General features: G+C 43.7%; 1 protein-coding gene across 2 annotated transcripts in view; it reads left to right on the top strand.

The window, feature by feature from the left end:
* SMARCA1 (SNF2 related chromatin remodeling ATPase 1) overlaps positions 1-12237 on the top strand; it is a 157321-nt gene that overhangs the window by 127521 nt on the left and 17563 nt on the right. For both annotated transcript variants that reach the window (XM_083159337.1, XM_083159338.1), the window contains 3 exons: positions 5612-5744; positions 6909-7027; positions 10502-10714. In XM_083159337.1, the coding sequence (XP_083015463.1) occupies positions 5612-5744; positions 6909-7027; positions 10502-10714 (465 nt within the window). The remainder of the gene's footprint in view (positions 1-5611; positions 5745-6908; positions 7028-10501; positions 10715-12237) is intronic.

Genomic DNA, 12237 nt, shown 5'->3' with positions numbered 1-12237 from the left:
ATTCCACTTCAATTTTCAGATGAAAAAATTCAGCCAAATATAACAGAACACTTAAGCAAAAAGCACATGTGCCTTACGGAAAGTAATAATAATGGCTTTTTATAGGGTACTTTTTTCTATTCTTCTGTGTAATTGCTTACGTGTATTGGGCAAGTCTCTAGAAATGTACTCACGCATCTGATGCAACATGAAAATACATATAAGAAACAGTGACTTCATTGTAGTTTATTATATGTGAAAATAGTTTTTTTTTAAATAAGTATGACACCCAAAAGAACTGATAAATATGCTAATATGTTGTAATACTAATTAAGTATCCATTAAACCAATCAGAAAATTGGAAACAATTGATGAAATGTAAGTTTCAAAGACAAAGTTAAAGAGAAAATGTCAAACAAGGTTTATGTTGTACAGATTCTGGGGCTGATAGATCCACATGAAAAGTGAAAGCAACAAAAATCCACTGCTCTAAGGGCCTTATTCTGCTTGGTGCGGTCCGTTCCGAATTCTTTTGGAGGACGCTTTTTAGCCGTCTGCGTATGCATAGGCAACGCAATGCGCATGTGCCACGCATGGTCTCCGTACTCGTTCTCACTAATACCGTACAGAAATGTCCACCGAATTGACTCGGGAAATAGGGGCGTAATATGGGCGTCATTCGGACCTACACAAGGGCGTGGTTTCAAAGTGGGCAAAACTGGGCGTAAATATGGGCGTACACGAGGGAGTGCACAAACTCTGGTAGGCGTGCATTTGGACAGCACACCGACTGCAAACGAACCAACACGCATGAAATATGCTGTCTTCATAAGCAAGTTTCACTTTGCGGAGAGCACTTGTTCATGCGCTAGGCATTCGGTTCGCCCAATTAGTACGCCCGCACCTGAATCACTCTCAGCTGAACACAATACAATCCACTCCTCAACTCATTAGTGATTAATTACACTCTTTTCATAGCTTCAATTGGACGCATTGCTGCCTAAATGGACCATTACTAAATACACAAATATATGCTGAAAGCACGACTGCAGTCTTGCTATTTTACACACATTTACACTGCAAGCAATGGCCAGAAATTGGTATCACTAATATACGGGCAGCTTCCCGTCCGTTCTGACGCTGTAAGACCGTGCAGAATCGTTGTGTTGCCACCGCACACCATGGTTTGGATGTTGTCCGAAAACACACCCTATTCTTAGAGAGTGAGTCCATCCGAATGCGGAGGACCTGTGGGCGTTTGTTCTTTTTTTTTTTTTTTATTCAATAAGTTTTTATTGAGATTTTTAGATGCGGGCGTTTGTTCTTACAATCTCCGCATAGCGTGGCGTTCGGTCAGCTCCGAAAGAATTCGGAAAGGACCGCACCAACCAGAATAACCTCCTAAGTGACTATACATTATAGTCCAAAAGTGAATATAAAATATAGAAATATAGATGTATAGTAAACAATCTAGGGTACTTATATGTTAGTTGGGCGCCCACAATAGTTAGTACGCTCATACCCCCACTATCCATGTCGGCATGGAGTTGATTTTATATAGTATTGGAGAGCGCAGCGAGCCACCAAGCCCAATGCGTGGCGAGCATAGCGAGCCCCACGCGGTGACACGGAAAACTAAGCAAATAGCTTAGTGGGCGCCCAACTAACATATAAGTACCCAATCTAGTAGGGAAACACAGAGGCTCCATATAATAAAATAATACATTTACTGAAACATAAATATTATAAATAAAGCAATACAATGTATCTGCAACAATATTATCACTTTAAAAGGATCTACACAGTTATAAGTGAAACCTCAAAATATTTGGTGAAATTGAATAGGATGAGAGATTCAGAAAGTGAGAGATTTGGTAAGAAATCTCCAGTTTTTTCAAGCAGCAATCATTTACACGGCAAACTCAAACTGGTTTTGCAGTGTAAATGATTGCCGCTTTAAAAAAAACCTGGGGCGAAATGTAATGGGAGGCGGTTTTTTTTTTTTTTGCGATTTTTCCCGCAAAATATGCCGTTTTCGGCCATTTTCCGAAAATCGCATATTTTATAGGGTGCGATTTGCGGGAAAAATCGCATTTTTTAAAGGTGCGATTTTTAGTTAGACTAAAAATCGCATCCAGATGTTTTCCCATTAAAAACGATAGAAGTCGCATATTTAATGGGTTGCGATTTTTAGTAAAGCTTACTAAAAATCGCAAAAAAAATAGACCAGGTTCTGCCTGGCGCTTTTATCAGAAACATGCACAGATCATTGAGATCTGTGCATGGTTCTGTTGTAAAAAAATAGTTAAAACAAAAAAAAAGAAAAAAAACAGCGTGCGGTCCCCCCCCTAAGCATAACCAGCCCCGGGCTCAAAAAGCCGGTGCTGGTATCATAAAATCAAAGGAACAATCAAGTTGGGGTTCCCTGGATTTTATAAAACCAGCACCAGGCTCAAGGTCCGGCGCTGGTTCCCAAAATACGGGGGACAAAATGACTAGGGGTCCCCCGTATTTTAAGAACCAGCACCGGACACAACCAGCCAGCAGGGTAATGCCACAGCCGGGGGGAGACTTTTTATACAAGTCCCCCCGGCCAAAGCATTTAGCCCTCTGACCGGTCAGCATGGGCAGGGGTCCTGGGGGAGTGGGGACCCCCCCAAAGAAGGGGTCCCCCCCCTCCAGAACTTACCAGCCCATGCTGAAGCCCGGGGCTGTCCTCGATGCCCCTGGGCGGTGGGCATCGAGCTGATATTTGGTGTAAAAAAATAGATAAACTATTGTTTTTTACTGTGGCACTACAAGTGCCAGCAAGCCTCCCCAGCAAGCTGGGACTTGGAGAACCACAAGTCCCAGCCTGCTGGGCATTAAAGGGCCCGCTGGCACTTGTAGTTCCACAGTTAAAAAAATAGTGCACAAAACACACTGACACACATTTTAAATAAAACTTTAATACACACATTACACACATACTAATACTTACCTATCTTCTTCCCGTAGGTAGCCCTGGTCCTGATGTCCTCCGGTCCTGTGTCGGCGTTCCTCTTCATGTCGACGTCCTTCTTGAAGTCGACGTCCCTGTCGGCGATGGCGTCCGGTGTCCGGTTCCGACGAAATCCATGGAGGAAGCTGTGGAAGGAAACCATACTCACCTGTCCCAGCGCGACGTAGTCCAGGTAAGGGTCTTGGAAAAAAAACAAACCGACACCCGAATCCAAGCGGACACGACGGAGACGCACGGTGTTTACATCGTGCGGCTCCGCCTCCCGAATGCCGCTATTGGCCGCCTTGCGGCCTAGCGGCCAATCAGGAGCCGCTAGGCCGCAAGGCGGCCAATAGCGGCATTCGGGAGGCGGAGCCGCACGATGTAAACAAACACACGTGCGTCTCCGTCGTGTCCGCTTGGATTCGGGTGTCGGTTTGTTTTTTTTCCAAGACCCTTACCTGGACTACGTCGCGCTGGGACAGGTGAGTATGGTTTCCTTCCACAGCTTCCTCCATGGATTTCGTCGGAACCGGACACCGGACGCCATCGCCGACAGGGACGTCGACTTCAAGAAGGACGTCGACATGAAGAGGAACGCCGACACAGGACCGGAGGACATCAGGACCAGGGCTACCTACGGGAAGAAGATAGGTAAGTATTAGTATGTGTGTAATGTGTGTATTAAAGTTTTATTTAAAATGTGTGTCAGTGTGTTTTGTGCACTATTTTTTTAACTGTGGAACTACAAGTGCCAGCGGGCCCTTTAATGCCCAGCAGGCTGGGACTTGTGGTTCTCCAAGTCCCAGCTTGCTGGGGAGGCTTGCTGGCACTTGTAGTGCCACAGTAAAAAACAATAGTTTATCTATTTTTTTACACCAAATATCAGCTCGATGCCCACCGCCCAGGGGCATCGAGGACAGCCCCGGGCTTCAGCATGGGCTGGTAAGTTCTGGAGGGGGGGGACCCCTTCTTTGGGGGGGTCCCCACTCCCCCAGGACCCCTGCCCATGCTGACCGGTCAGAGGGCTAAATGCTTTGGCCGGGGGGACTTGTATAAAAAGTCTCCCCCCGGCTGTGGCATTACCCTGCTGGCTGGTTGGGCCCGGTGCTGGTTCTTGAAATACGGGGGACCCCTAGTCATTTTGTCCCCCGTATTTTGGGAACCAGGACCGGCCCTTGAGCCTGGTGCTGATTTTATAAAATGCACGGAACCCCAACTTGTTTGTTCCTGTGATTTTATGAAACCAGGACCGGCTCTTTCAGCCCGGGGCTGGTTATGCTCTGGAGGGGGGACCCCACGCCGTTTTTTTTTTAATTTTATTTTTTTACCCAAAATCGCATATATGAAAATGCGCACATTTTCATGACTGAAAATGCGCACATTTTCATGACTGGAAATCGCGGCAAATCGCATTTTTTGCCGCTAATTCGCATCTCATTACATATGCGAATTCGCGGCAAAAAACGCGATTTTTAAAGGTGCGATTTGGTGCGATTTTTTTTTAGTCTAAAAAAACGCACCCTATTACATTTCGCCCCTGGAATTTTCTTACCAAATCTCTCACTTTCTGAATTTCTCATCCTATTAAATTTCACCCATAATTCATTACACGCAAAATGGCAGCAGAAGACAGATTCACTACCTTATGCCTTACCTCCCAACTTTGAGAAATTGCAAGCTGGGACCCCTGCACACACGTGAAATTGAAGGGCATGACCTCACAGTCAGTGGGACATGGCCCACAAATCGAGTCACTCTCGTGAGGACAGGCCCCATTTTTGCCTCTGTTGGGGCATGGACAGCGCTCTGAGAGCCCCAGCCCCTCCGTCTCCCTGAATAAATGCTGTGTGCATGCAAACTGCATCTATTCACTTTCACTGCTGCTCTGCTTGGCACTCTGCGACTGGGGACTGTCTCCCAAAAATGAGACTGTCCTGTGAAAATCGGCATAGTACCTGGTGCCCCCCAAAAATGATTTTGGCTCCATTGTGGCAATAGTACAGATGTGTCCTTTTCAGTTGTTCCCACAATGGCGCGCATCTCCTGAGATTTGCGGGTGCGATTAATAGTAATAATATGGTCTCCTACAGTTGCATGTGATACTACTGTACTTATAACCAAAGCCTTAATATTGCAGAGGAGCACTCATATGGTGTGTACACACGGCAGGATATGCCGTGAGATGCGAGTCCCGATACGATCAGATCACATCGGGACTCGCATCTCACGGGATGCTAGAGGGACACAATTTACACTATATAGTGCAGATCTGCACTATATAGTGTTGCCTGCCCTCTCTATCTGGCTGCCGATTTGCGCTCACACGGGAGCGTGCATCGGCAGCGCATCGGGCTTGCAAGCCCTAAAAAAGCATGCGATTTGCATGCGATTTGGCTTCCGATGTTCCCTATATCGGGAACATCGGAAGTCAAATCTTACCGTGTGTACACACCAATACTGTATCTGCTGTATTAGAAGTTTACAATTCCCATGTTATCATGTGTTGTGTTGTTTTGAATTTATTTTTGGTTCCCTTTAAAATGAGATGTTGCGTGAAACAATCCCAATGAATGGAAAGCTGCCAAGAATATATTCATGTAAAGTAGATACAGTATTTGGTTTAAACATCTTCATTGTTTTATTTAATAGGGATTTACAAATTGGAACAAACGAGACTTCAACCAGTTTATCAAAGCTAATGAGAAATATGGGCGTGATGATATTGATAACATAGCACGAGAAGTAGAAGGAAAGACACCAGAAGAGGTCACTGATTACTCAGGTTAGTTACTCTCTACAATAAGTCACACTGTACACAGGTTTATATTCTAGCTCTACCACTACTAGCTACAGCAGTGGTTCCCAAACTTTTTTTTAATCACGGCACACTAGATTATCAGAATATTTGTCAAGGCACCCCTAGGTGCAAAGTTTGCTACCGAGAATTTCAGAAGACAATATTAAATTAAATAAGTTGTGCTTATAAGTCATCCTTAGGTTCAGTTATGTGGTGAGGGACAGAATTGTTTATCCACATATTTAAAAACTGGAAGCCACCAGCACTGATTTTGCCTATTACATTGACCATAAATAATTTGAATTGGTTTTGGACAAGCAAACCGAGGCACCACTGCAAGTGCTCCAAAGCACCCTAGGGAGCCTAGGCGCACAGTTTGGGAACCACTGAGCTACAGTATTTGTAAAGGAATAAGTTTCACTGTAGATCCCTTAGATGCGATGATAAAGGATAAATGTTTTTTCAAATAACCATTTATTCAATGATGCATACAGATAGGATAAGTTCAACAGGTGTCTAGGTCGACATGGGACAAGGTTGACAGGTGTCTAGGTCGATGCATGTGTCGAGTGAACATGGGTTAGGTCAACAGTCAAAAGGTCGACATGGGGTTTTCACAGTTTTTTGAGCTGACATGTGCCCTCCCATCCACTAGGGCGTGGTGGGAGAATAAAATAGTGTGGCGAGCGTAGCGAGGCACCGTGCCCGAAGCATGGCGAAGAAGAGGTGTGAGAATGTCCTCCAGATGTACAGTAATTCTTTGGCAGATGTATTAAGCCTGGCGAAGAGATAACCTGGAGATAAAGTGGAAGGAGATAATGCACCAGCCAATCAGCAGTGTTTGAAATATGACAGTTGGAAGCTGATTGGCTGGTGCGTTATCTCCTTCCACTTTTTCTCCACTTTATCTCCAGTTTATCTCTTCACCAGGCGTAATACATCTGCCCCATAATTACACTAAATAAGTACAATATAGCAAGACCGAGCAAATACCCATTAGGTTAAATAATTGTGCCCCAGACATTTTGCTGATTGCAAGCAAATAGGGGAAATGTCTGATTTTAACTGTAAAGACAGTTTACAGTCTGTTCCCGTGTGTGTGTAACTGGAAAGTTCATCAATAAAGTTTGTTTGCGTGTTTGTTTTCAGCTGTTTTTTGGGAGCGGTGCAATGAATTACAGGATATTGAGAAAATCATGGCTCAAATTGAAAGAGGTGAAGCAAGGATTCAAAGAAGAATCAGCATTAAAAAAGCACTGGATGCAAAAGTACAGTAATTAAGTCATTTTTCATAAAAAAAAATATATATACTGAAGATGTATAAAATTTGCATTCCTATGAAATCTGGTGTCTTTTATGACTCATTTGTACAAATGTGTGTACATTTACTTCCACGAAGTTCTGAAAATGCAGTACAAATTAGACAGGTCAGGGGATAAATTGATCCCTATGGTAACACATATTGTCTACTAACATAGGAAATGAAAGGCAATGTACAGACCAGAATTGGAAAAGTTTGAACATTTTTCATCAAGTTATACGGTGAATACGTGAAATATTCAGTGTGTATAACAATAGTATGGCATGATGCAGAGTTCGCCTCAGTAAAAAAGGCATTGACTGAAAAAAAATGCAATTCTGTGCATACTGTTTGTGAAGCTGGTGTTATTACAAGACGCTTGCCGGTTGACACCTGTAGCACACAGTATGTGCTTGATTAAAGCCAGGCATATTTATACCATTGTTATTTCCAGTTTGCTTTTGTAGTAACATGCATAGTAGCCGTTAGGCATCTTCACCATCCTCTCATACATCATACACAATTCTCCATCCCTTGTGCATTGACAAAACATCCACAAAAATATCGTAATATATCAGCAATCTATCAGCACCTGTGGTGGATATGCAGTCAGCCGATCTAGTGAGAATGACTGTCATCATCAGCATCAGTGCCCCGGCCTCAGCAAATAATACCGCTATCTCGATTGAATATGAGGGTGATGTACTGTATCAAGCCTTCTATAGAATGGAGAAGCTGCTGATCGAAATCAGTCAGCTTCTAGTTGGCATTTATCAATAACATTGTATAAAAAAAAATTTTTTATCACTTGATAACTTTTTAAAAACACTGGAATATATTTTTCACAATCACAGTATGAACAGTCTACAACACTGACTTTTAAATTATGCATGTCTGAACCCACTAAGGCAGCACCCAATGAATTTAGTAGAGAGATTCCCACTGCCTGTGTCTCTACTCTGTCAGTTTGTGCAAAATGACACACCGCTGATCACATATCTTCTGCACCATCAAACATCTGATCAACTGTAAGGGGGATATTCAATCTCCGGCGAGCATCTCCCATCGGGGAGATGCCCGCCGGGCCCTATTCAATGCTGTCTTCCCCCGACAGCATTGAGCAGGGTATCTCGGCAGAACGAGCCCGACATCACTAGCTGTCGGGCTTGTTCTGCCGAGAACAGCCGGGAAGTGACGAGCTGCCGGCTGCAGCTCGCCTCTTCCCGGCCGCAACTCGTGGCCACGCCCCCTTTTCGCTCCCCAGCAGGCGAGACATTGAATCCCGCCTGCATGTTCTCGGTCGAGCTGACCGAGAACGGGACTGGGTCACGGCGGTCGAGCAAGCTCGACTGACGTGACCCTGACATTGAATACCCCCCTAAATGTCCCACAGAACATTGTCATTGTGCCATTGCAACTGCATCTTTTAATGCAGTCACTGAGGGTGACACATCTGCGTCTAAATAACCACAATTCTGTTACCGCCAAGGAACACCCACTGACATTACCTCCCTCTGTGCCCAAATTCACATTGCATTCACAGGCAGTGACCTTTACGCGCATGCCCAGTTCTGCAACATCAGCCGATTAAGACCAAAATTGGTTCCTCATTTCAATCAGGTACTACAGTGTGTCATTGGTAATACTAAAAAATTCATAGTGACGAAATTTCGATGTAGTGTCATTGTTCTGTCCAACAAGGAGAGCACTAAATATGCATAAACAGTACTTACATTCGCAGGGTAGGGGGAACCTCCCATATCTTTCAATGGTTGCCGACCATCGAAAGATGTGGAACGGGCATGCATATAAAAGTGCCTTTCAAGTCACTTACATATGCGTGCATGCTGGGAAGGAAATGTGTGGGCAGCTATCATCCGATGATGTCAGCTGCCTGCCCCCTGCACCCACGTCATAGCCTCATGGGAACGCCAATGAAATGCTGGGTGTTCCCATATGCTAATGTGGCTGCCCGTGGCCCCATGACTATCTCCGCCCCCCCGCCCACTGTCCTGGGTGCGTGCACCTGGCGCACAGTTTGTTCGCCATGGTGCATGCACCCTCTGGGTGCACATGCGTATAAATGTGCATGAGCATAAATGTGCATGAGCATAAATGCGCATGCGCACAGCGCCTCCATTGGTCCCCGTGCCAATGCATTCTGGTTGCGAAGCGAAGAATAAGGCCCCTTATACGCAATACTAGAGTTCAGCAGACCTGACAAAGGTTTAGCCTAAACTGAATCTTACAGTTCTGGTGTGCTGAATGCAGGTGTACCTAAAATTTGAGATGGTCTGGCACTCCATATAACAAAGATATTCATTCGCTTGTTGCCTACACAAAGGTAGCTTATAGAGATCCGACGTGCAGCATTAAGGTACGAAAAATGATGCAGACTCTGGACGCCTTTTATTAGTAGGTGGGCACTATTACATCTTATTTCAGGTGCAATGTAATTAGTACAAGGACGCTGTTTGACTTGATTTATGATAAGGGGCACTCTGCTACCTACTACTATGGTGGGCATCCCTAGGACTATGGCCAAGTACAAGTAGAATTATTCTAGAGGGGGGCGTTGGGGTTTTAACATGACTTTTTGTTTTAGTGTTTTATACAGGAGGCTGACAGGGTTATATCACTTGACACAAATGTTTCCATTTTCCATTTGTAAAAGTTGCAACTTGTGAATCTCACAATTTGCATTCTTAAAATGTAAACATATTGAGCCAAATGTACTAGGGTGTGAGAATCAGAAAGTGAGTGATTTTTGGAGGTTTTTCCACTTTTTTTTTAAAGCGGCAATCAATTACATGACAAAATCAACCTGGTTTTTCAGTGTACAGCATATGATTGCCGCATTCAAAAAACGGGAAAACTCTCCCAAAATCTCTGAATTTCTAATTCTCACAGCCTATTACATTTGTCCCTTTGTGTTGACAATTTGCATTTGAAAATGGTGCTTTTTGCAATTACTTTTCCTTGTGCTTTAGTCTTTAATGTGATAGTTTAAAATCTAAAAAAAAATCTACAGAAAGGTTATTTGACCTCCAGCTCCAGCTGAGGCTCTATAGCTCCAAGTCTGGTATTTCCATAGGACAACAGATAAAGGGGAAAGTAGACTGTATTGTGCTGTATTATGAACCTGGAATACATTAATATGCATTTATAGCAGAATTTTACACGCAAAAAAAACAAAACACGATCTAATGCCTTTAAGCAAAAGTAGTTTTAGCTATAATTTTTTTTTATTCCTGCATAAACTCTCTGAAGTCTTCTTACGCTGCAGGATAAAAGCAACATTTGATTTCTAATGACATTTGCTCAGGCATCAGAAGGCAGAATGCAAATGTATAAGAAGTGAGGTTTGTGTGGAAATGAACAGATTGTGCTTTTTAAAAAAAATAAAAACAGATAATTAATGATTCACTGTTCTGCTCTTTAGATTGCAAGGTATAAGGCCCCTTTTCATCAGCTGAGGATACAGTATGGGACTAACAAAGGAAAGAACTACACAGAAGAAGAAGACCGCTTTCTGATTTGCATGCTGCATAAAATGGGTTTTGACAAAGAAAATGTATATGAAGAACTGCGGCAGTGCGTTCGGAATGCTCCACAGTTTAGATTTGATTGGTTCATCAAGTCGAGGACTGCCATGGTATGTATTATTAGTGTATATTGTTATTGTATGCAAGAACTGCGTACCATTTGCAATATGTACACCGGGATCCGGATGATAGGTCAACAATGTCTAGGTCAACACTCAATAGGTCGACAGCATATGGTCGACATAGACAAAGGGTGTATGTGGCAATGAGTGACACTGAGTTTTTCACAAATGTGTTATGTTTTGGGCTTTTTTATACTTTACCATCAACGTAGGCTCTGATTGGGAACGTTATAGTGTGCCGAGCGAAGTGGTAGTGGAGCGAGGCAACTGGCCAGAAGCATGGCGTGCCAAGAGAGCATCAGTGCTCACCGCTCATCACTGCCCCGTACACACTGGGTGGAAGCTCAAACGACGAAACTGAGCAGCTTTCAGCTCAAAGTCGCCCGGTTTGTATGGGCCTTTAGATTCCCCTCACTAACTACATATCTCATTCTGACCAAAATTATATCTATGAACTGTCTAATGGAGCGATGCTTAAATACAATATGCTTAGATTGACCTTGGTGGTTGTCCTATAAAACAAGCGAATTGCTGCTTTGTTGTATTATCTGGACCTAGAAGGCTCAATTTGCACAGTCTGTTTCAGCCACAATGGCTATGGCTGCACTATGGGCCTGATTCAGACCTGCTCGCTAGGATGTGTATATTTGGAGCCTAGCAAGTAGGTTAACGTGGCCCTGGCAAATGCACGCCCCCTCTGGGGGATCCCCTCGCTACACTGCAAGTGTATGTGTATGCTTACACATCTGCTGCCAAGTCCCAGCACAGATGAGACATCATTTAATGACGTCTCCTCTGTTTGCAGCAGATAAGTAGCCCAGGAATTACTTTTCTGCTGCCCGGTTTTCTCCAAATTGCGGGTGTGCGCTGACATCATGTGACGTCATCTGCCTGCCCCAAGCAGTATTCGAACCCAGGGTGACAGCTATGTAAATTGTTGTTTTAACCACTAGCCCATGCGCTCCAGACATAGATTCAGTCACACCTGTTGTGCATGCCATGTTAAGCAAGGGGTGGATATACAGATGTGCCATACATGGCATACATATTCAAGTGTGGGTTCAGGTGCCTAGCTTCAGTATGGAGAGACTTCAGCAAAGAACCTGATCATTATAGAACATAAACTGAACTTGTGAAAAGCTACATGTGCGTCTTTTAGCCATCGCAGATACAGTATGTATTCTAAAAAAAATTGAGGACTCACTCAGAAGTTGTACAGGGTACCAAATGACAGGTCTATTGGTATTTGACGCAGTTTAGTTTAGAAAAAAGATAGTGTGCTTTTCCAGCACCTTACACTATAAATGAATACAGCATGAGGCAAGTTAGAACACCAAGCAACGACACAGGAGAAAGCGTATGTAACAGGGCCTGCTACATGGCATATGGATGCTAGATGCAAGAGGAGACATTTGTATGTGTGCAAATTAGAAATGTGCTGTGTTTTTCAATTCTGTTACATTAAAATACAGTTGTTTTATAGGTTTAGTATTTGTTGCTATTAGGCAGAT

This window comes from Crinia signifera, chromosome 9 (assembly GCF_055691185.1).
Source record: "Crinia signifera chromosome 9, ASM5569118v1, whole genome shotgun sequence".
Classification (NCBI taxonomy): domain Eukaryota; kingdom Metazoa; phylum Chordata; class Amphibia; order Anura; family Myobatrachidae; genus Crinia; species Crinia signifera.
This window is presented reverse-complemented; position numbering and strand designations above follow the sequence as displayed.